The sequence below is a fragment of the Anas acuta genome, chromosome Z, assembly GCF_963932015.1.
Source record: "Anas acuta chromosome Z, bAnaAcu1.1, whole genome shotgun sequence".
In the NCBI taxonomy this organism is placed as follows: domain Eukaryota; kingdom Metazoa; phylum Chordata; class Aves; order Anseriformes; family Anatidae; genus Anas; species Anas acuta.
Genome location: NC_089017.1, coordinates 6,651,552 through 6,675,923, shown reverse-complemented (window position 1 = coordinate 6,675,923; position 24,372 = coordinate 6,651,552). Strand labels below are relative to the sequence as shown.

The 24,372-nt window shown below is 37.8% G+C and overlaps 1 protein-coding gene and 1 non-coding gene across 4 annotated transcripts in view; both read left to right on the top strand.

The window, feature by feature from the left end:
• ZFR (zinc finger RNA binding protein) overlaps positions 1 to 24,372 on the top strand; it is a 49,153-nt gene that overhangs the window by 7,289 nt on the left and 17,492 nt on the right. For 2 of the 3 annotated variants that reach the window (XR_011091237.1, XM_068667265.1), the window contains exons 3-14: positions 8,844 to 9,126; positions 11,623 to 11,767; positions 12,549 to 12,767; positions 14,064 to 14,311; positions 15,311 to 15,502; positions 17,600 to 17,900; positions 18,770 to 18,963; positions 19,471 to 19,590; positions 20,536 to 20,681; positions 21,044 to 21,206; positions 22,745 to 22,950; positions 23,207 to 23,357. Coding sequence is in view for 2 of the 3 variants with exons in the window: in XM_068667265.1 (XP_068523366.1) it covers positions 8,844 to 9,126; positions 11,623 to 11,767; positions 12,549 to 12,767; positions 14,064 to 14,311; positions 15,311 to 15,502; positions 17,600 to 17,900; positions 18,770 to 18,963; positions 19,471 to 19,590; positions 20,536 to 20,681; positions 21,044 to 21,206; positions 22,745 to 22,950; positions 23,207 to 23,357 (2,368 nt within the window). In the remaining variant the exon portion in view is untranslated. The remainder of the gene's footprint in view (positions 1 to 8,843; positions 9,127 to 11,622; positions 11,768 to 12,548; positions 12,768 to 14,063; positions 14,312 to 15,310; positions 15,503 to 17,599; positions 17,901 to 18,769; positions 18,964 to 19,470; positions 19,591 to 20,535; positions 20,682 to 21,043; positions 21,207 to 22,744; positions 22,951 to 23,206; positions 23,358 to 24,372) is intronic. The other variant, XM_068667266.1, reaches the window with a different exon arrangement.
• Positions 5,967 to 6,103, top strand: LOC137848708 (small nucleolar RNA SNORA66). Its single transcript, XR_011091483.1, has one exon. It is a non-coding gene; the product is annotated as a small nucleolar RNA SNORA66 (small nucleolar RNA).

Below are 24,372 nucleotides of genomic sequence, written 5' to 3'. Positions count from 1 at the left end.
GGGACAAAGCAGTCATTGGTCCCAGCCAGCATGGGTTTGTGAAGGGTAGGTCCTGCCTAACTAACCTGATTTCCTTTTATGATAAGATCACCCGTATGGTGGACCAAGGGAAACCAGCTGATGTGATTTTTTTGGACTTCAGCAAGGCTTTTGACACGGTTTCCCATAGGATCCTACTGGACAAAATGTCCACCATACAGCTAAATAAAAACATCATACGATGGGTGAGCAATTGGCTAACGGGCAGGGCCCAAAGGGTTATGGTGAATGGCGCTGCGTCAGGCTGGCAGGCTGTCACCAGTGGGGTCCCTCAGGGCTCCATTTTAGGGCCGGTACTTTTCAATATTTTTATAAACGATCTGGATGTAGGAATAGAAGGCATTTTGAGCAAGTTTGCTGATGACACCAAACTTGGAGGAGTTGTGGACTCTGTTGAGGGTGGAAAGGCCTTGCAGAGGGATCTGGATAGGTTGGAGAGCTGGGCGATCGCCAACCGCATGAAGTTCAATAAGAGCAAGTGCCGGGTCCTGCACCTGGGACGGGGAAACCCCGGCTGCACGTACAGACTGGGCGATGAGACGCTGGAGAGCAGCCTAGAAGAGAGGGATCTGGGGGTCGTGGTAGACAGCAAGTTGAATATGAGCCAGCAGTGTGCCCTGGCAGCCAGGAGGGCCAACCGTGTCCTGGGGTGCATCAAGCACGGCATCGCTAGTAGGTCGAGGGAGGTGATTGTCCCGCTCTACTCTGCGCTGGTGTGGCCTCACCTCGAGTACTGTGTGCAGTTCTGGGCACCACAGTATAAAAAGGACATGAAACTGTTGGAGAGTGTCCAGAGGAGGGCTACGAAGATGGTGAAAGGCCTGGAGGGGAAGACGTACGAGGAACGGCTGAGGGCACTGGGCCTGTTCAGCCTGGAGAAGAGGAGGCTGAGGGGAGACCTCATCGCAGTCTACAACTTCCTCGTAAGGGGGTGTCGAGAGGCAGGAGACCTTTTCTCCATTAACACCAGTGACAGGACCCGCGGGAACGGGGTTAAGCTGAGGCAGGGGAAATTTAGGCTTGACATCAGGAGGGGGTTCTTCACAGAGAGGGTGGTTGCACACTGGAACAGGCTCCCCAGGGAAGTGGTCACTGCACCGAGCCTGTCTGAATTTAAGAAGAGATTGGACTGTGCACTTAGTCACATGGTCTGAACTTTTGGGTAGACCTGTGCGGTGTCAAGAGTTGGACGTGATGATCCTTAAGGGTCCCTTCCAACTCAGGATATTCTATGATTCTATGATATTTGTATTTTTAAAATTATGTTTGAGTAGTTCAAATGTTGTGCTAAGATGTCATGTAAATCACTTATTTAAATGAAAAAATACGCAATAAACATAGTAAAGTTGTTTGTGAGGAAGCTGGTAATTTGGGTTGAGACAATTGGTTTTAGACTTACTGTAAAATCTCTGTCCAAATAGCACTCTTCAGAATGCTAAAAATGAAAATACAAGAATGTCCTTTGCCTCTAGGAAGAGTTTTCAATGCTCTAAACCAAGCTGGAATAGCAGCAGAGTTAAAATTCTTGTATTGGTTGTTAGTACACATGCACAGGAGATCAGCATTTTTATATTCTATGGTCTTACGTGCATGTGAGCTGTAATTCATTTTTAAGTTAAATAAGTCTGTGTGGTGAAACACAAGGCTTATAGGGAGCCTTTTTTTGTAATATCCTTTCTGTTACCTTTCACATGCTGCATACCCTGTGTAGAAATTCTGTGTTCTTTTGAAAGTTAATTCCTCTGGCAATAATAGCAAAAGATACCATATTAAGTTTCTTAATGCATGGCTTACTCCACAGACATCCTAATGAGGAAAATAAAGTATCTTATAATCTCAAGTCTCCTGAAGTTATCTGGTAAAATAGACAGCATTATATCCACGTGTTACATTTGCTTGATATTAATAAAAAAAAAAGAAAGCATTAAATAAATAAAGCTTTCTACTTTGAGTGTAATTTTTTAGCAAAGCCTCAATTATTTTTAATAGAAAAGGCCAATATCTGGAAAAGGGCAAGAGCAAATTGTACTCCAGAAGAGGATTTAATATTTGTTTCTTAAATGTAAGTGCTCTTAATTCTCTGTCATTGTTAGGCAGATAAATCACAGGAAATCCAAGCCTTCCATCAGTGTTCATTTACAAAAGTAACTAACAAGAGGGGGGGGGTCTGCTGTATTAGATCTAACAGTTAAAAGTTCCCATCTAAGCTTGTTTTTTTGTGGAAGGATACTACTCACTTGCAAATCTTTATTATATAGCTGTTTAAAGTAGATCAACTTTTATTATTTTGGAACTGGACAATAGTGTTTTGCTAAGTGGACACCAATTCTTCATTAATTGCTACTGATCAGCAACATCTGCTTCCTGGCTAGTTTCTGATCTAAAATAATTTGAAGTGTTTTACCATCATGTGGAGAAAGAAATAAGGACTTTCAAAATGGAGAAAAAAAAAAAAAACACTTCTAGAGACCATATTTCTTCTTCTATATCAAAAACACTGCTGCAGTTTCCTTGGTGAAGATTTTTGTGCAGCACAGAAGAGTCTTTGAATCGTTTCTTGAATATTTTTTTTTTTTTTGAAAAGGGGAATAAAACTACCCAACAGAACAGCGGATTTCAGGAGTTTGTTCTCAGAATGTAAGCCTTCTGTTGGTGGTGTTTTAATTCAACTTAACCAAATGTAAGTGTTCAGGCAGGAATTTTCTACCTACAAGCACACTTATTTATTTATATTTAAAAAAACATATATCTTTTTAAGCTATACTGTAGCTTAGCAGATTTCACAGTCTAGAATTGGGCCCTCATAACTCTTCAATGCCTATGTGTTTTGGAGTGGGTCCAGTCTTGTTTAACGTCTTCCTTCCCAATCTGGACAATGGGGTAGAGTACATCCTCAGTAAATGTGCAGGTGATACAAACTGGAGGAGTGGTCTACTCACCAGAGGACCATGCAGCCATCCAGAGGGACTTCAACAGCCTGGAGATGTGGGCTGACAAGGATTTGATGGAGTTCAACAAGGAGAATCACAAAGTCCTGCTGGGGGGCAGTTCTGCAGAATAGGACCTAGGGGTCCTGGTTGACATGGGTCAGCAGCATGAGTTGAACATGAGTTAGCAATGTGCCCTTGCTGTGAAGAAGGCTAATGGAGTTCTTGGTTGCATTAGGCAAAGTCTTGCTAGCAAGTCAGGAGAAGATGATCCTTCCCCTTTATTTAGTTTTGGTGTGGCTACACCTTGAGTACTGTGCCTGGCTGGTTCTTCACTCCTCAGTACATGAGAGGCATGGACATACTGAAAAGAGCCCAACTGAGGGCAACCTTGGTGGGCCACCGAGATGAAGGAGGTTCCCTCTGAGCATCAGAAAGCACTTCTCTGCAGTGCGGGTGACAGCACTGGCACAGGTTGCCCAGAGAGGTTGTAGAGTTTCTCTCTTTGGTGGTCTTCACATTTGGACAGCTGGGCATCCTGCTCTTGGTGTCCCAGCAGGGGTTTGGAACCCATGTCCTCCAGAGGTCCCTTCCAACCTCAGCCTTTCTGGGATTCTTAAAATTTTAACATGGAAAAGTTTTCTATGTTACGCAGGTTGAGAATCAAAGATCTGGGTATACACAATACCAAATGCTGATACTAACACTGCAGCTACAGTCATGGTCTTAAGTCCAGCTTGCAAAGTATAAAAGCAAAACATGCATCTATCTTGGGAAAACTTTCTTTGACTTCGTGAAAGAAGTTTCATACAGCAATGTGGACAAGGCTAACTTCTGCAGTGGCCTTAGCTCTGGGATGGATTTTGCAAGATTGCAGGACAGTGCATCCCTTTACCCCTCAGAATATCAAGTTGATACGGGATTGGAGTTTTATGTGGAAAAAGATGTGTGGTCACAGCTCACTGCAGAGTCTTATCTACGAGGTCTAATGTCATAGTGGTATTTCATATGTGGTACTTTTTCCCTGATACTAACACATCAGAAAGATTTTATTAGTATTTTCCAACATTAATGCCAGTAGAAACTAGTATAGATGTTCTTCAAAGATTGAGTCAATGATTTTTTTTTTCATACAAAAAATACTTTTCTCACTCACTGTAGTCCAATAATTATGAATATAGATTTCATTCTCAATCTCAAGGTTTCTTAGGTATGTTATGGAAGATAAGAGCAAACTAGGTATAGTGTGGGGTGTAAAATTTGAAAAGAAGCAGGTTTATTTGGCAGTAATGAGCAAAGAGCATGGGGAAATACAAATATGCATAGTAGCAGTTTAGGGCAGGAAGGGAAAGACAGTAAATTCAGTATGTTGCTGGAAATGACATATTAAAGTTGACTGAAATTGACTGGAGCAGATGACTTTAGCGCTAAGTGTAGACTGTAAACTGGCTGTGGCTGGGATAGTGAAAATAAAGTGAAATCTGAACTGGAAGATTCTTACTGATTAATGTGCATTGTTCCTAGAAAAGAGAAATGGAAGTGAGCTTGGTGGGGAAGCACTGTTGCTGTTACAATCAGCTAAAGAAATAGGTTGGCATGAATTGAAAATACATTTTGAATTAAAATTCCTTTAAAATTCTTTAAAGTCCTTTACTAATAACTTAAAGAATTATGTTTATTTTGATTTTGTTCTTAGAGTAAGCTAAAACACTGTAAGAATTGTAATATGAAGTTACCTTGAATTGAGTGGCCACAAGCTGGATTTACTTTAAGTAAATGTTCATCTAGCACTCCTTTGCTTTCCTGGAAATAATCAGAAATTGACCAGAGAAAACCCTGAGAAACATAATTTAACTTCAAAAACAGCTGTGCTTTGAGTGTAGAATTAGCAGAGATGATTTCCGAAGGTTTGTTTCAATCTGAATTATTTAGTGTTTTTAAGCTTTGTCCATTTAGTGAAGTCAGTTGGTCTCAGTGAAACTCCAAATTCAGAGACGCTTATAAGGACGTGAGAATTTATTTTGGTCAAGAAAAGATTTGACCTGCACAGAAAACTGGCTAGGTTAACAGAGCATTGAATTTGTTTGTGTTAGCTGTGCTGCAGTAATTGTGTGCATGTTCTTAGCCCATAGAACATACGGAGGAATTTAGTTCAACTTTTTCCCACTGTGTTGGATGATTAAGCTAAACTGAATTACTTTCTTTGTTGTGTTGAAGAACATGCACGTGTTTTGTTACCATAGCTCAGCTGGCATATTCATTGTTGCTCTAATAACTTGATCACATGCCCAAGTCTTTGGGTCTTGTTTATTGGGACTAAGTTGAAATACTTGATGAGGTGCAGTATGGAAAACTATTACTTAATGTAGAGATTAATAAAATAATTGTAGAGACGTGCTGGTAGGGGTGGTTATTAGAAGAGTGATTGTCAAATAGGAATAATTACACTGGAGTTATCCACGGTTTGGTTGTTATTTAGTATTTACTTCAGTATGGCATGTCATCTTAGAGTTTGACGTGAGGAAAGTAATGTCAATACATGGGTAGCTTTACAAGAAGCTTGTTTGAGAAAGCCAAACTGGAAAGAAAGCACTGGGTAGCAAGCACAGCTGAACCGTCATCTGAATTGATGCCATCCATAGCCACAAAAGATGAGTAGGTAGTAAATAGGTGCAAAGATGCATTGCAAGAAAGACAGGTAGAACAGGGGGTCTGACCAAATAGTCTGAGAGGAGTTAAGTTGTGTGACGAGACGCTTGTCCCTGAACAAGGATAAAACCTCTTGTAAGTCAAGTGACAAAGTTGCCACAAAAATCTTTAAATACAGGTATAATTACATGGGAGAGTCTGGTCATCTTAAATGTTAAAGGTTTTCAGTATGGACCTGAGGAGAAAAAGGAAGCTTGTACATTTGGAAACGATTGTGTGAACTTCTGTAATGATGAGTAGTTCTTTCAAAAAGGAAGAAGCAGCCAGTTCTAGAATATTTTTCTTGTAATCTTGCAAACTCGATCACTAGCTCTGCATGTTGTTGCAGAAGCGAGGGGAACAGGTTTGCTAAAGTAAAAATGGTGATAGAACTGTACTGGCCTTAGAAATCAAATGATTGGGGCTGTTAATTCTATACCATGATAAGGAAATTTAATACAAAAAATAACAAAGAAGTGAGACTGAGTAGAATCTTGTTAATATTACCATCACAATCTCTTTACACTGTTGAATACAGAAAACTGTCAGGTAGCTTTAATCATGTATTTCTGAGAATAAAAGCATTTTCTTTGATAAACTGGCTGATAGTGTTACCACATAATGTGGTGTGAGCACTGTAGTGCTGTTACTAGGACAAGGGGGATTGGCCTCGACTTGCACCAGGGGAGGTTCAGGTTGGCAATGAGGAGACATTTCTGCTCAGAAAGAGCAGTCAGGCACTGGGACAGGTTGCCCAGGGAGGTGGTGGCGTCACCGTCCCTGGGGGTGTTCAGGGAAAGCTTGGACGTGGTGCCTGGGGACATGTGGGTGACATTGGGAGTAGGGAGATGGTGGGACCAGATGGTCTTGGAGGTCTTTTCAAACCCTAATGGTTCTGCGATTCTGTGATACTATTTTGTGATAGCAATTTGGGCATGATTTCATGAAACTGGAAGAGCCAATTTTGCTTCCTTGGCAGGCCCCTTTCTTGTCTCCCCCTCCAAGTTGTTTTTTTTTTCCATACATATGCCTCACGTCAGTTCTGGCAGTCAGACTGCTCTGTGAGCTCCAATGTTTCTAACCGTTCTACCATGTCAGAAACTGGGCCAAGGGGAAAAAAAAAAAATTAAAAATCTTGTACTTTTCTGCTAGAGTAATGAACAGCAGAACTAGCCCAAGGGATGGAATATGGCATGGCCAGATCTGGAATATGGGAGGAGGGAAGAGCGAGAAGGAGGCTGGGGTGGAGCAAGACTGACCCTTTGTTGTCAATATTGGACTGTTGATGAGTTCAGGTGAAGTCCAAGTGAAAGTGTAAGGCTGCCTGTTTTCCCAATGTAATACAATTACCTCAGAACTTGTGAATATTTTACACTTCTGTGCTACTACGTACATAGATACTGCAGCCTAATTTTATAGATTATAATTCACTTTTACTATCTTAAAATAGTCTTCATGAGTGTTCTGACACAGTCTGATTTCTGACCATGTGCTTACAAAACAAAGGCCCTACCTATGTAGATCAGGTAGGAGGAATTGTTTCAAGCGGTGGTAGGAGCTACACCAAAGTATTTTAGGTCTCACCCTTCCACTGTTAATGCTAAGAAGCTGAAAATAAAATGAAATAGAATTGTGAGTACAACCCACAACTGCGTTGAGTTTGGATGTACTGTAAATGGTCTTTTAACAAATGAAATGTCAGGGGACTATGGTGGAGAAAGAAGGTAGAGTCCAGACATGGAAGTCCAGTAGTAATAAAATTTTCTCTGTGTGTTTCTGCCATAAAAATGGCTTTTTAATATGTTAAAATCAATGTGTTCTGCTCTAATTGAATGACAGTTTTATTTTATTTTTAATTACTAAACACAAGGGAGTTACGGAATTTTTTTTTAGCAAAAATTTCTACAGCACAAATGTGCTTTGTTTCTGGTAGTTATGTCAGGGAGAACATTGCTGTCTTTTGGAAGAACTGTTGTGACTTTTTGTTCTTTTTGGTTTTGAATATAACCATTTTTCAATTCCGCTTTGTCACCAGTTTTCTTTCAAGTGAATATAGTTTCTATTTTATTTAAAATAGTGGCTATTATCTCCTCGATGGACATGAAATTGAGTTTGAATTAGCTTGTGGTAGTTCTATGGAGATGTAAAACCCTATATAGATTCTTAAATATTATTGGACTGTACTAGAAATGTACAAAAAAAATCAGAATAACCACTGAATCCCCATTTCATATTATTGTTCCAGATAATGATATTTTGCCCAGTTTGTTTTATTTGTTTAAAAAGCAAAACCACTATTGTAAGCTTTTAATCATAATGGGTACAGAAGTAAGTAACATCAGTTTCTGTTAAAATAATTAAACCTATTATTAATTTTCTGTTTCCACAGTTAGTAATTACTCATTCTTAGTAAATAGAGGCACATTAATGTCCTACCTGCAAATATTAGAAAGGCACATTAGGCACAGCGTGTGCCTGGAAGATTGCCAGAACTCTGGTGGCAGTCTTCTTGCTTGATTTGGCTGTCTTTTGATGATGCTTCATGTGGTGAGGCAGTGTATTCCTGTGCAAGTGTGGCCAGTATTTTATAATTCTAAACTTTAGTGGGAAAAGCCTGATATTAGAGGTATGTTTTGAAGTGTGTCTGCCTTAACTTTTAGAGTTCTGAGCTGATTTTCATGGAAGTCTTTAAAAGCTCATACCTTTAATATGATTTACTGAAAAACATCGTGCAAGTGCAGGTCAATAATGAGCTGTCATAGAAAAGTAGTACTTTTCTTAATTTGACAGGTGGTTTTATTGAAGAACTAATGAAGCACTTACAAACTTGTCAGATATGAAAAGATAATGGTTTAAAACATTGAGTGAAAGACTTCTGTTCCACTGCTTCAGAAAAAAAAACAACCACAAAACCAACACACAAACCTTCTCTAAGAAGAAAGTAATCAGCCACTTGATCCTTCTATATCCACAGAAACTTCAAAATAATATAGTATTGTTTATTTTTTTTGAGAGAGTGGAAAAGAGGTAATACTAGCCATTGAAGTGTATACATAGGTAGATAGCCATTCCTGTTTTGTTTGTAGAACAGACAAGTATTGATCAAATCCAGGATTTTGAAATGTTTACGTGTGAGCTTAATATGTTGAATTAATCTAATTATTTACTTACTGTCTTTCTCCCATGTAGCCAGCAGCCTGCTTCGGGTGTAGCCTATTCCCATCCAACCACAGTTGCTAGCTACACTGTCCACCAGGCCCCAGTTGCTGCTCACACGGTTACTGCAGCCTATGCCCCAGCAGCAGCTACGGTTGCAGTAGCCAGGCCTGCTCCAGTAGCTGTCGCAGCTGCTGCAACAGCTGCTGCATATGGAGGCTACCCAACAGCACACACAGCTACAGATTATGGTTACACACAGAGGCAACAAGAAGCTCCACCACCCCCACCTCCTGTCACTACACAGAATTACCAGGTATGTTAAAAAAGTAATATTGTGTTTAATGGTTTTTAAATTACATGTTAAAAAATGGTTTTTAAATTACGTGTTAAAAAGAAGAGGCCTGTGATGAAGAGAATGTGATGGTTATTTGTATTTTTTTTCCTTCTGTGAATCACAGCATGAGTACAACACAAATTACTCAGCAACTAAAACTGATTGTGTGAAGTGACTGCAGTCCCATGGCCCACATAGAGAATTATCAGCAGTACTACTGTGAGATCTAAGACGGTCATACAATAGTGAACTGACATTTACCTCCAAGTGATTTTGTGAACTGCTGCTGAGAAAAGTAGTGCTGTCTTGGCTAGCCTAAATGTTCAAGTAGCATGTGTTAAATCAGGTCATGGAACTGACTTAGCTGGCAGAAATGTTTCAATAAAATTTTTCAGTGGGAGGTAGAAATTGGTCTCTCATCAGATTCGTGGGTGCCACAGGAGTTGCAGCAGCAAACGAGGACAGAAGATTGCAATAGGAGAGAAAGCACCCTTTTTCCTCTCTGCACTAGCGAGGTCACTGCCTAACCTTGTGTGACTACAGACTGCCACAAAAAGGAACTGTTTCTCTATTTTCATCTTTCCCTGTTTTCTGTTGACACTTCCTTATGTTGAGTCCAGAAGTTGTCAGCATTCAGATGGGTTAGTTCAGGAAAAGGATCCCGTAGAAAAATAACCAATGAAAAAAGGAGGATCTTTCCATGGGATTGACAAGCTGAGTTAAATCTGTTTGCCTCTGCACAGTTGTGATGTCAGTGCAAGAGGTAAAGGTGCAATGACACAAGGCTGTGAGGAGTGGTTTATTGATACCTCAAACAATTTCCCATTCTTGCAGTGGCTTAAACATAGTATGACAGCAGCCTTTTACTGAATCATATTCCTCCTCAGTTAATGAATAAATAAACATGCAGTATAAATCAGAGTGCTTTATCAGTTTTGCAGCTGGAATAGTTCAGTCTGCAGAGGTCATCTTGGGACTTCATAACATACGTGTTTACTCCTGTTCAGTTTTTAGAAGAGAGTTAGAAGTTGCAATTTTTCCTGTCTGTCTAGATTCACATAATACAGGTGTATAAGCACATCAATATCCTAGCTCATTGGTTTAGATTGGGCAGTTTAGATGTAGAAAGTGTGGGGGTTTTACGTGGCCAAGTAGTTTTCCATTGGAAATGTGAGCTTTATTTGTATTTTTAACAGTGTTTTTACTAGATTAGCATTAATTAGTCCAAGTCTTCAGTGGATATCTCTAAGCTGGTGTGTTTATGCACAGGAATTCTACAGATTTTGTGACATGGCTCATTTAAAATTTGCATTTACTAATGAGGCAGAGGATGTTGAAATAGTATGTCCCATGTAATATCTCCTTAATATATTAGTTATAATACTATCAAGGCGTTATATAAATTCTCATTAGTAGTTTTGTTTGTTTAAAAGAATGGTAGTGTTGTTCTGTGTTACCAGATTCTTTGTCCAGTTTTCAGAATTTGTTAGATATGGTAAAGCATTGTACATACAACCGGGGAGTCCTTCCAGTTGGGTGTATACTCACAAGGTTGTTAAGGTAGTCAGTTACAAGATGTATTCAGATAAGAGGGTCACCTAAATTAAAGAGAAAAGCAATTCCATTTTATGGAGTTGGATGGAAGAAAGTATTGTTATATTTCTTGGAAATGAAAAGAAATTTCATGTGTCAGTAGACTTCAGCTAATGTAGTTCATGTGTTGCTACCCACTAGTCAGTCGGTTAGTCACACTTTACCATAAATATGGTAAGAATGAGAAAATATACATACGTGCATATAGTGGTTTCCAGGATCACCTCTTCTAAGCTTACTTACCATCTTCTGAGTTTTGGCCGTGTTGAATGGACTATTTGCCTTGCCCTTCTAGACTAGTTATGGTTCCCCCATGGAACAGTTGATATGTCAAAAAAAGAAGAAAGCTTGAAAAGTGTCACTTCCATATTCTAAAAAATACAACCAAGAAAAAATATTCTTGATTATGGGATTTTAAAGGCAAATACATGGTGATGTTTTTAACCATGTGACTTTTTTGTTTATGGAAGTCACATTTTGTGGAGATCAGTGTTGTTTTTACCTTCATATATTTTAGGAATTTGATATAGTCCCTATGAAAAAAACTACAGAAAGTAGTTGCTTTTCAGTTACAAAAATAGCGTGGAATGGAAAGTGATTTAGAAACGTGAGGTTAATTTCTATATTCAGTCTGAAATTATCAGGATTGTCTTTTGTATGGAACTATTTGTGAACAAATTTAATAATTAAATTTCTTTAATGCATGTATCTACAAATATTGTCTCCATAAATATATATATATTAAATATCTCCTTTAGTATAGACTAGCAGGAAATATGTTTTTTTATTTTTGACTCTCTAATGATCTTTATTACTCCAGATACCTTATTTTAAGGAGAAAATTACTATTTTCTTTTTTCTTTTTTTTTTTTTAATTTTTAGGATTCCTACTCGTATGTTCGATCTACTGCCCCAGCTGTAGCTTATGACAGCAAACAATACTATCAACAGCCAACAGCAACTGCTGCGGCTGTGGCTGCTGCTGCCCAGCCTCAACCTTCAGTAGCTGAATCATACTACCAGACAGGTGGGTTGCATCCTTCCAGCTCCTGTCATTATATAGTATGGGTAATACATTAATGCCTTAAAAATATGTCTTTGAACATAACACATTACCTAGATTTTTTTTGTTAGTTTTCTAATGTAGTTCTCGCCAATATGTAGAAGTATATGCTGCATCTAGAACTTGAACGTTACTGGGACATTGCTGTAAGCAACTATCTTTGAGTTTTGGATTGTTATTAAATGCACACAAAACATACTTCTAAGCAAATGCTATGCTGATTTGTCTAGAAAGTTTGCTGAACTAGGTACAAATAGTCAATGATGGGTTCGTATGATAATTTGGTTAGACTTTATTTGTAATTCTGTGGTTACTTAATGATATATGTAGTTCTTTAATTATTGGTATCATGGCTGCTACTAAGTGTATTTTTTTTACATTAGTGAGAAGTAATATAAAGGTTTAGATGTTCTTTGGCTGAGTATATTCCACTGAGTAAAACCACTGAATGAGAAGGTCATTTGAGAACATGACAGCGTAGTAAAAATAAATAAATAAATCTGAGGCTTACTAATGTGACCTAAGACATAATTACACAGTTGTGTGTTACACAATTGCACAATGTGTAACCATGACTGTTAAAAATAGTAATAATAGTAATAAAGGAACTAACCAAAAAAACCACCTCCCCTTGTTATATTTAATTCACAGAATTTTATTAGGTATTAAGCATTACTTAATATGGTTTACACTGCATTCAACTAAAGCCTATCTAAGTTTGTATACTTCTGTTTTCTATATTTAGCTCCAAAAGCAGGATATAGCCAAGGGGCAACTCAATATACTCAAGCTCAACAAACGCGACAAGTGACAGCTATAAAACCTGCAACCCCAAGTCCAGCAACAACTACGTTTTCTATATATCCAGTATCCTCTACTGTGCAGCCAGTAGCAGCTGCAGCTACTGTTGTTCCATCCTATACTCAAAGTGCAACATACAGTACAACAGCGGTTACTTACTCTGGTAAGAGTTTTGCATATTATGCTGCTGGGATCTTTGCAATTGTTACAGAAGATTACAGGATTTAAATACTCTGAACATTTGTATTCAATTACATCATAGTCTACTGAGAATTGTCAACCAGTTACATCAAAATGTTTGCCAGTATAATGATTTATCTTTAAAAGAGTTTCGATGATCAAGTATGCCTATTTTGTTACATGTGAAACTATAGAAAGTATTAGCAGTGGTATGTGCACAGTGTTCTGTGACTTGCTATAACTTTTGGAGGGGGGGGTAGAAAAAAATGAAGAGACACGTCCACACAAATAAAACCCAGGGAAACTGGAAGAGAGCATGATACTACCAAACAACAGAGAGGAGTAATCCAATATAAATCTTGTAATTTGGGGTTGTAAATCTTGTAATTTGGGGTTGTATTGGCCTAAAATGGGGAGAGAATGGGTGCTAAAAAAAAATAACAAAACCACTTTCCTTTAAACATTAGGGGTCCAAATCCTAGTTAAAGGTGAAAAGAAAATTAAGGTGTATGGCCAGATGGTGAACAACTGGCATGTTATAGCTACCTTGAAGTCTCTTGTTTTCTATTTAAAAAGAGATTTTAAAGGGACTTCCTTGAAAGAGAACTTGATCAGAGGATTAAAATAGTTGAACCAGTAGATATAGAAAGTTTATGGGAAAACTGGCTCAAAGGTATGAAGGCCAATTTCCTTGATTTATTCAGCTTTTATACTAGAAATCAAGGAATGCATATGTCGAGTGTGCTGCAGAGGTTTTAGCAGACAAGCAGATTTGCACTAAAGCAATTCAAATCACTGAAGTAGAATGTAATAGCACTAGCAGTTCTGTCTTTTCTGTTCATTTTTTCCCCCTTCCCTTTACATAATTTCTGTCCTCCTTTTAATTTTGTATCTTGAACAGTGAATCTGGTTCCAAAAGACCATTCCAGTTGGCTTCGAGAAATACTTTATTCTTGTTACATCATACTCTGTCTTGCCAGATGCACCAGGAATTTTCATGTATTCTTTAGGGATGCTTTGATATATCCAGCAACATAACTGTGTGTCTGCAAGGATGACAAAAAAAATATATTCAAATATTCCCAATACAAGTAGTATGTTGTATATTTGTGTACTGTGAAACATCAAGAAAAACTTGGAATGTGTAATGTGATATCAACAAATTGTTTATACCCCACACACACTCTATTACGCAGCATGCTTGTAACTACTGTGTTATGTAATTGATACATGATGTACTGTACAGTGATGTAATATTTATTTTATTTTGATCTTTGAGGTACCTCTTATTCTGGCTATGAAGCTGCTGTGTATTCAGCTGCATCATCCTATTACCAGCAGCAACAGCAGCAACAGAAACAGGCGGCGGCAGCAGCTGCTGCTGCTGCTGCAACAGCTGCTTGGACAGGGACCACCTTTACTAAAAAGGCACCATTCCAAAATAAGCAACTGAAACCAAAACAACCTCCCAAACCACCCCAGATCCACTACTGTGATGTTTGTAAGATCAGCTGTGCTGGACCACAGGTACCTGTGTTATGTAATATTCTGTTATACGTTTTTGTTGTTCTTCAGCTTAAAAAAATGACCTATTTTAGAACACTTGTTACATTTTAAAGACCAACTCTGCAATCTTATTAAAGGAATAATTAATTAAATGAAAGCGTGTGCTATTACAGAGTTACTATGAGAAGACAAAAGATGCATCCTGTTAGCTTGTACAGAGAAGATTCAACAATACTTTGAACTTCAGAAGTATTATAAACTATGAATTTGATTTGCTTGTTTAGCATAGCAAACGTCTTAGAAAATAAGTTTTTCAATATTACTCAATTATATACATTTTGTCACTGCTAAGCCTGAAAATTTGTTCTTCATTGTATTCCATCAATCCAGTTTAGTTTCACAGTGGGTAAAAGTGTTAAAAAAAGTACATACCAATTCACATAAGATCTGTGTGTGCTTGGCTCAACAGTTCTTTAAGTAAATCTATCATTATTTCCCACCCTGTATCTCTCTAGGTTGCCATTGCTGTTATAGGAGCAAATCTCAACTCCTGCATTTCATTTTCAGCACAGCTTTATGTGCTACCTTCTTCTTGAATCAAACTGTTTTGTTCTCAGGATACGCTTAATTAGTGTAATCATGCAGGTTGAGGCAAATGCAAAAATGAGAATAATTCAATGCAATGCAGGAAACTGCAACTTAGATACAGTTTTCTGATCATCTCAAGTTTACAGTCACAGTATCTTTAGAACTGTACTCGATTGAGAAATTGAGCAGGTAGGGGAGGAAAACCCAGACTGTATTACTTTTAACAGTGGAATTCTGGTGGAGGAGAAGAAAATTTCTTGGCCTTACAAGTGGCCTGCTTATTCTTGAGAGCATGTCATATAAAATAAATGTTAGGAGTAGGAAGTAGTTCTTATACAAAGCATGTATTTTATGTTACCTTCTATGTGTATCCATTTGAAAGATGAACAAGCAGTACAAAGGTGGTTTACTGTGTATTATTTATTTAAACAGACTTACAAAGAACACTTAGAAGGCCAGAAACACAAAAAGAAAGAAGCGGCATTAAAAGCTTCCCAGAACACCAATAACAGCAGCACTTCTGCTCGTGGAACTCAGAATCAGTTGCGCTGTGAGCTTTGCGATGTGTCTTGTACAGGAGCAGATGCGTACGCTGCCCACATCCGTGGAGCCAAACACCAGAAAGTAAGAGCTTTCTTTGTTCTTATTACACAAGTCAGTTGTATATTTTCCCCCTCATCTTAGAGGGAAGAAAATGAGCAGAAATAATTTGAATAATTTTGTTTAAAAATGTTTAGTTCTGCTTCCTGTTTCAAATGTAACTTTAAGCTCACTATTAGAAGGGCATTTTGGGGAAGAGGGGGGAAAAATACTGTCACTGCATCAATGAGGAGGGAATGTATTAGGGAAAGGATGGAAATCATAGCATGAAGATGTAGAATAAGGTGGGGAAAAGAGTCAGTAAGTACATGCAGTGTCATGCTTGTCTTTGCTAACTCTTTCCAAAACTCTTCTTGGTAGCCAGCCTACGTGTTCGGTGCTGTGGAGTTCACAGTGCGCTTTGAAACACTGTAAGCTGAGTCAGTGCCAAGGGACGGGACAATTACGCATCACACCTTGGCATTTCTTGCTAACAAAATTTCTCTATGGGAGCACAGAACAGTGCCCCACAATAGTAGACTTCATAATGAGTGTGTTTGGAATACTTCAAGTAAGCATGCTTTCCCTGCTATCTGGGTGCAGATATGTAGGCGTGCTGGAATGAAGACTACAGGCTTCGCTGTGACCCTGTGACCTGTGTTTTGAATTTGGTCATACAATAGTAAAAGGAATAGCACTGTAGTGTGTTTGTTTATATATTACAGATCTTTTTCATAATTTGAGCAAGATTGATGTCAGTAACAGTGTTAATATTCAGCTTTTACAGCTCCTACCTTTCTATCTCAGAGCACTGTACAAAGTGGTAGCAGTAACAACATTCCTATTAAAATAAAGAAATCTCACAGTGCATTTAAAAGTTTCCTCAATATGAGTTTTGTTACTGCAAGAACAAATATAATTTAGACTAGTCTAGTGTTTTTTCTTTCATAAATATGTTTAGCCATTTTTTTTTGTGGTGTGTCCAGTAATTGGGTAGGTATATGGAGTGTGGTATATATTAACCTCATACATGTGGATGTTTCCCTGTAGATAGTCACTGTCTACTGCTAATTTAAGTTGTCGTCTGTGTAAAACTGAAATCTCAAAGAAATCTCTTACTTTGACACACTATGAAGAATCCTGTACATTCTACTGCAAAAGTCATTTTGAAGAGTTGCTTAAACGTACAGTCTGTATTCCAGTGGAGAAAATGTGATTTACTTTAAAAAGGGGAAAAAAAAAAAAGGAACAAAAAACTAAGTGTATTTGTACTGTTGTATACATATTATCATTGTCTACACATGTTTGTGTTAATGGTGTGTCTAGCATATTTTTTTACTGCTACATTGAAATCTTTCCTAATCTTTAGCTTTCGTTTTTCATGTTTGGTTTTTATGGACTGCTTGCATTTCTTTTTCAGGTGATGGTCAGCTGTTCCAAAAAAAAGCAATATTCTATCCTTAAGCACTAGACAGCTAGATATCCTTAAGCACTAAGATAGAAGTTAAGACAAAGCATGTGACTCTTTGCTTTCTATGAATTTTAAGAGCTCTAAAATACCTCTCACATCCTCCTTAGTTGCCTCTGTGGATGTGCTTAATGAGAAAAACAATTACTTTGTCTAAGGAATCTCTTCAGTTTTGCTAAGTAATTTGGCTGTTCTTTCAAAATGAATATACTTAAAAGATAGTGATCAAAAGAGAAAGAATCGTTGAATTTGATTTAAATAACTTTTACTTATAAGGTGTATATTTGGAATCAAAGTAATTTAATTTACTGTGCTTTTTGAAGAGAAGAAAAAGCAACCAGGCAGCAGAACAGTGACATTAGAACAGTTTGAGCAAAATCCTTCCTTAAGTTTTATGGGCCTTTCAGTTTATTGGCTTTCTCATCCACATAGCTTTTGGAGTAAATGCTGAATTTGCGATGGAAATAAGGAATCTAAGATGACACTTAACTATTTCATTCTTACAGATGACAAAAACTTCTACATGTTCTTTTTTTTTTTTTTGCCCAAATCACTTGATTTTTTTTTTTTGGCATCATATTAATGCTTGCATCACAGCTTCAATAACCTATAACAAGTTATTTTTTTTCTGGTTGTCCCAGGAACATTTTATGAATTTCTCTTTATTTTTATAGGTAGTAAAATTGCACACAAAACTTGGCAAACCCATTCCTTCAACTGAACCAAATGTGGTTACCCAGGCAACTTCCTCAACATCCACATCTGCTTCCAAACCAGCTGCATCTGCTTCAAATATAGCAACTAGCAGCAGTACTGTGAACTCCTCTGTTGCATCTTCTGCAGTGAAAATTCTTACTCCCATGACAAACACACCACTTAACACGGCGTCCAACAACAAAACAACTTCACCTGCTGCTAATATAGCTGTAAAGAAAATATCTACACCGAAAATAAACTTTGTTGGCAAGTACAGAAGTCAGTCTTTATTTTGAAACCTAACCTATTCCATATTTTTTTTTAAAGATCTTAGTGTAGCAAATGCAAATGTATTTAGTTAACCATGCATGACTAATAAATGATAGCTGAAGATAAAAATGCATATAAAAGTTTTGCTTCACAATTCATGGTGTTTCCTGACCTGTTGTCTCCACCTGACCTTTCCTGGAGGCTTCCTCCTCTTTCATAAGAGTGTTTTGGTTTCTTACATAGTAGCTGATGGAGTATTGCAGTTTATAATCCAGTTGGTCCTAATTTTAGTTGACAGTTTGGGCTACTAAGGCAGGCAGGCCAGTTGATAACTGGACAAGTGAAGCATCCGTATAACAGTGGAAGTGTAACATGGAAGCTTTTGAAATGAGCTTGATAGACATACAGAGATAAGAAGCAACTGTTCTGAAATAAGCTATCCTCCTCTTGAGGGAGAAACCTACGCAGTTGCAACATTGAGAGCATAGTATCTTTGCTAATATGCAAATTATGTTGTTTTAAAACACATTTTTGGATCCATTTACAAAAAGATTTGATGATGACAAGAGACTATTACAATGTCTTTGTCCCTTTCAGTCTCATCTATTTTGAAAAATCATGAAAGTGAATGATGAAAATCATGTAAAGCAGTAGGTTTTTGTGCTAAAACTAATATTAAGTGTTTAAAACAAACTCGAATGTTTTCAAACTTACTTATTAAAAAAACAAGACTGTTTAATTATAGTTTTAATATGTTTAAGTTTTACCTTGTTTTAGAAGACTGATAAAGCTTTGGCCAGAACATTGATGTTTGTACATCATGTGTAATCATGTTCTCATTTAATAGAAGTTAAAAATTTTAATGTTTTGATTTGTAGGTGGTAATAAACTTCAGACAACAGGTATTAAAGTCGAAGATACGAAGTCAGCAGAAATTGTTAAAACAGCTCCTGTTGCCATGGTACAAACACAGGAAATAAAACAGGAAGTAAAAACTGAACCGGTGACTCCTACAACTCTTGCTGCCTTGCAAAGTGATGTCCAGCCAGTGGGCCATGACTATGTGGAGGAGGTATTGATACAAAAATGTGTATTTTAACTATTTCAGTGAAAATTTGTTCATCATGAAACAAGGCATTGAACCTGCAAAGGCTTGTGCAAATGTTCGCGTTTTTGTATTGTGTATGTTTCGAGCAGAGTGGGGCACTCTTCATGTCGGTGGTATGAGATGTGGATGGAATTACTAGGACCAGAATCTGATGTAAATTTTTCATTATTTGCAGGTTTACAATTATGAATTTCAACTCAGTATGCTCAGGTTGAAGTTTAAAGCTCTGTGCTCATTGGAATGGAAGAACTGTTCGTTACGGAGCACAGTGGTGTCTCTGGCAGAAGTGAAAGTTCTAGTTTGCAGTCTTTTAGTTATTGTGTGAACTTTAATTTACCATATGTTGAGTAGACAGTATCCAATGTCACTAAATTAAATTCATTTTTACATCACTTTTGGGTTTAAAACAGGAAACAAAAAGAGCAACAACAACAAAACCCACAAAAACAACTGTTAAACTTTATTTTCCAGGTAAGAAATGATGAAGGAAAGGTGATCCGCTTTCACTGTAAACTTTGTGAATGCAGTTTTAATGATCCTAATGCCAAGGAGATGCACTTAAAAGGGAGGCGGCACAGACTTCAGTATAAGGTTAGTTAAAATGTTGATGCAGCTATATGAAAATCCACTAGATGACAGCTGACTAATTGCACAGTCTTACATTTAAAGAATAGCTAAGTACTCCGAGTGAACAGCACATTAAAGAAGGTAGAGAAATGCATTCATCTTCTAGTTGATTTTCTTCACAGAATAGTCTTCAAAGTAGTAAGGCAGACTACAAAAGTGCATTTTGAATTTTTTTTTTAACATTTTGAATGTTGCTTTTGGGAACCTTTGCAACATTAAAATATGGTGCAACATATGCAAGCAACAGTAAGTTCTTTTATGTTGTTTACCATTAATTTCAAACAGTGTAAAAGAACAGTGCTTAATATTTGGGCAGGATAGACCACATAAACCTTTTGTGAAGACACTTGATAAACAAGCGTTGGAGCTCTTTTTCCAGTCCTGGATGGAAAGCCACCTGTATTGACATATGGTGTGCATTTGGATTATTATGAGCAATGTAAGAAGAATCTACTGTGGTCTCAGGAGATGTAACTAACTTGTGTAATTGTGAAAGGGATGAAAGAAGAGAATTGCTGGAAAAATGTATTCAGTAACTCATGCCTGTACATCTGTATGAGGTACCTTTCAGGAATAGGGTGTCAAAAAGCACACAGTAGGTGTGAGGAGATGTTTTTTAAGGCTACAGAATAGTCACCCAGCTACAGAATGAACAGCAAATTACTTGGTGTTTCATGTAACATTTTAATCTTAAGTTACTTTGTTCTTGATGTAGGTAAAGAGGGGATTCGTTCTATTTGTAATAGATTATTTCTTTAAAATACTGGATAGCTATTTTTCTTCAACTACTCATTCAGTGTAGTTCTGAAACTGCATTTTACTCCCCTGTTAAGCATTCCAGAAAAAAGTCTGTAATTTTGAGATGGCAAGAGGTAAACCAACATTTCATTTGTTTTTTTTCTGAACTAGAAAAAAGTAAATCCAGATCTACAAGTAGAAGTAAAACCCAGTATTCGAGCAAGAAAAATCCAAGAAGAAAAGATGAGGAAACAGATGCAGAAAGAAGAATACTGGAGAAGGCGAGAAGAGGAGGAACGCTGGAGGATGGAAATGAGGTACTGTGTTGTTTTATCAATAAATGAGACAAAGCTGCAGTCAGATTAAAACTAACTCTGCTCCTGTGGTTATTTCTTTTAAATGGTGTGGGAACTCTGTCTTGTTTTAAATTAAATTGTCATTAACTCACTGGGGTTTTCATTTGCTAGTGTTGGAGCCCTCTGAGGAATGTGGACTTACTAGAATTACTTTGCTATAAACAAACTCACTTTCAAAAAGCCATTCATTTCTATTTACCCTCTGGAATTCTCTGGTATTTGCACAATTACTGGAAGAGAGTGAGTTAGTACATCCAAGAATTCTTTTAGAATGTTTGGAAATACTAACATCTATGTAAAGAGAATTCTTTGATGCCCTTCAGGCGATACGAAGAAGACATGTACTGGAGGAGAATGGAGGAAGAGCAGCATCACTGGGATGACCGTCGCAGAATACCAGATGGAGGATATCCTCATGGTCTTCCAGGACCTCTAGGCCTGCTGGGAGTTAGACCAGGAATGCCTCCTCAGCCCCAAGGACCAGCTGTGAGTTTAACTTGAGGAGAAGAAATTAAATCTTACTTACCAGGAGGCACAGTTAAGGGCTATAAATTATTCAGTGCTGAGTTGTCTCCATTGTTTCTTAGTAAAGGATTTGGAAAGGTGAAGAAAAAATTACATGCTAATGAAACCGTGTAGACAAACCTTTCTTCCAAAATAAGTCCACTTAATATGACAATAGGTTGCCTCGAAGACAAATACTGATGCTTCTGAAATACAAGTCTTTCTGGATTTGTGTATTACTTTTATTTAATTTGCATTATACAACATTATTTTCTTGATCTTTAAAGGTCCCTTCCAACCCAAACCATTCTGTGATTCTATAATTGTGGGCAAATACATGGGTAAAAAGTGGTTGGATCATCAGTCCCAGAGGATAATGGTTAGTGGTGGGTCCTACTATCCTTTGAGGTTGGTAACAAGTGGAGTACCACATGGGTTTATCATGGAATTTGTCTCGTTTAGTACCTTATCAATCATCTGAAAGGTGATGGAGTTAGTGCATGCTGATCAGGTTTGCTGCTGATGTGAAACTTAATTGCATCAGGGTGGGGAGAACAACCTGTACCTTTGAGAACAGGATTTCCATCCAGATGGACATAAGTGAGCCAGAAGAATAGGCTGGCAGGAACTTTATGCAGTTCTGCAAGAACAAATAGCTAGTGCTGTACTTGGGACTGAGTAACCCATTACATTGGTGCAGGCTGGGGAATGACAGGCTGGGTAGCAGAGCTGCTTAAAGGGAACCTGGGAATCTTGGCAGACAGTAAGTTGAACATGAGCCAGCAATGTGCCCTGCCAGCAAGGAACACCAACAGCATCCTGATCTGTATTAACAGCAGCATAATCAATAGATGATAGAAAGCAATCTGCTTTCATTAAACCCAAACTGCAATACTGCACTCAGTTTAGGGCTTTCTAGTACAAGAAAGACATAGATAAATAGTAGCAGGTTCAATGTGGGGTTACCAGAATGACTGGGAGCTGCAACACATGTGCTGTGTGGAGGGATCTTGCCACTGGCAAGAGAGGTTCAGACCGCATACAGGAAGTAACTTTTTCACAGAGATGTTGTGCAGCCTCCATCTTTTGCATTTTTCAAGGCATGACTGGATAAATCCCTGAGTAATGTGATCTGATCTTATAGCTGACTGTGGTTTGCACAGGAAGTTTGACTAGAGACCCCCTGAGGCACCTTGCTATTTGAATTCTTCTTTCTATAACAGCAACTATAGATACCTTGTTTTGCAGCAGTGAATAAGTATGCAAGTATTTCCCATTTAATAAAAAGACAATAGATACTTATTTTGGGGGAGAGGAGTATTTTGGATCTAGAGATTTCATAATTGGTTTTATTTTGCTACAGCTTATCTTTCTTCAAACATGATTGTTTGTGAGCAGTGTAAGTTGTTAAGGACATCTCAGTTCATGTTTTGTTACATTTCAGTCACTTGAGGCTTGAATATTCTGTGAACTTTGAAATGTTGTCACATTTCAGAAATACACTTTTTTTCTCTGTTTAGCCTGTACGCCGCCCTGACTCCTCTGATGACCGCTACGTGATGACCAAACACGCGGCAATATATCCAACAGAGGAGGAACTTCAGGCAGTCCAAAAAATTGTTTCTATTACTGAGCGTGCTTTGAAACTTGTTTCTGACAATATGACCGACCATGAAAAAAACAAGAGCAAAGAGGGAGATGATAAAAAAGATGGCAGTAAAGACAGGTATTTTTATTTTTTAAGAATTTCACCTTTTGTTTCTAAAATCTTACGGTTTTCCTTGTACCGTTTCCAGTGCTTCCAGGGGTCCTGTTCTGTTCAGGTTTTTATACAGTAAATTTTGATGAGGACTGTGTCCTCAAGAGTATGTGGAATATTCCTATTCCATTTCATTTTTCTATCTGCAGGACTAGCTTTAAAATTTTAATACTACTTTAAATACTATTTTAAATGCAACTTCTGACTATAATTTACTTCACAGAGCTCTGAAAGGAGTTTTACGGGTAGGTGTTTTGGCTAAAGGTTTGCTGCTCCGTGGAGACAGGAATGTCAATCTTGTTTTGTTATGTGCTGAGAAGCCTTCAAAGATGTTACTCAGTCGTATTGCTGAAAGTCTTCCCAAACAACTTGCAGTAAGTACAGTTCAGATTCATTCATCTGATTTTTTTTAAGTTTCTGTGTAAAAAAAAAAAAAAATAATAAAAAAAAAATCTGTCCAAGTCATGTGTCTGCAGGGCTGACTACTGCATTCCATAGCTCAAGTTGAATTTCTTCTGTTTTGCTGAGTGTTTCCATCTGAATTCAGTGACCATGCTGCATGTTTTGCTTTCTGTACATTGTGTTTACAAGTGTCTAAGTGTCTAGGTGTTTATGCTAGTGGTGTAGTATTAATTATCGTTTAATAGACTTCATTTGATTGGAAAACAAAAATGAGCAGAAGATGACTTTCTGTTGTCCAGTTACCACCAGTGACAGAGGTAATTTGTGCAGTGTTGCAGAAAGCTTACTGCTTTAGGGTCAAAGTTCTCCATTAATGCCAGTCTGCTTCCAGTACGTATGCTTCATAGTTCCACAGTTAACAAATTAAGTTTTGTAGCTTCTTAATGTGGTACCATTCTTAAAAGTTACCAGAAAATAAAAAGGCTGTCTTAGACCGTTCAGTGGAACGCATATAAACTATTTGCTATATTGCTCCCTACTGAAAAAAAGCCTGCCCACCATCATTATAGAAAGGTTTCTTGTGGCATCAGTCTTCAGTACAGTCTGGTAAATTGCTCAGCAGAATCAGTGGCATGGTAGAAGCATTAGCAGGATCAGATTAATTAGGAAATAGTCTTGGGTCCTGCTCAAAGTAATAAAGCAAGAAAAGCTGAAAATTGCTCATCCTGGTCTGTCTTTGTAGAGAACTGGCTTCTAGTTTGTAAAAGGAGATGACGGAGTTGCCTACAGTTTCTTCTTGAGATATTTAGAACTATTAAATCAGTAGCAAGAAGAAATGCAGAGTAATCTTTGTTCTCGTCTGAAGATGTGACAGCCAAGTATAGAATGTGCCTAGCAGTACCCAAACTCTAAATGAGAGCTGGAAGGAGGAGAATCGCTGAGGCTTTGTCTTTAAAAAAGACTCGTATGTTTGACCAGGAATCATAC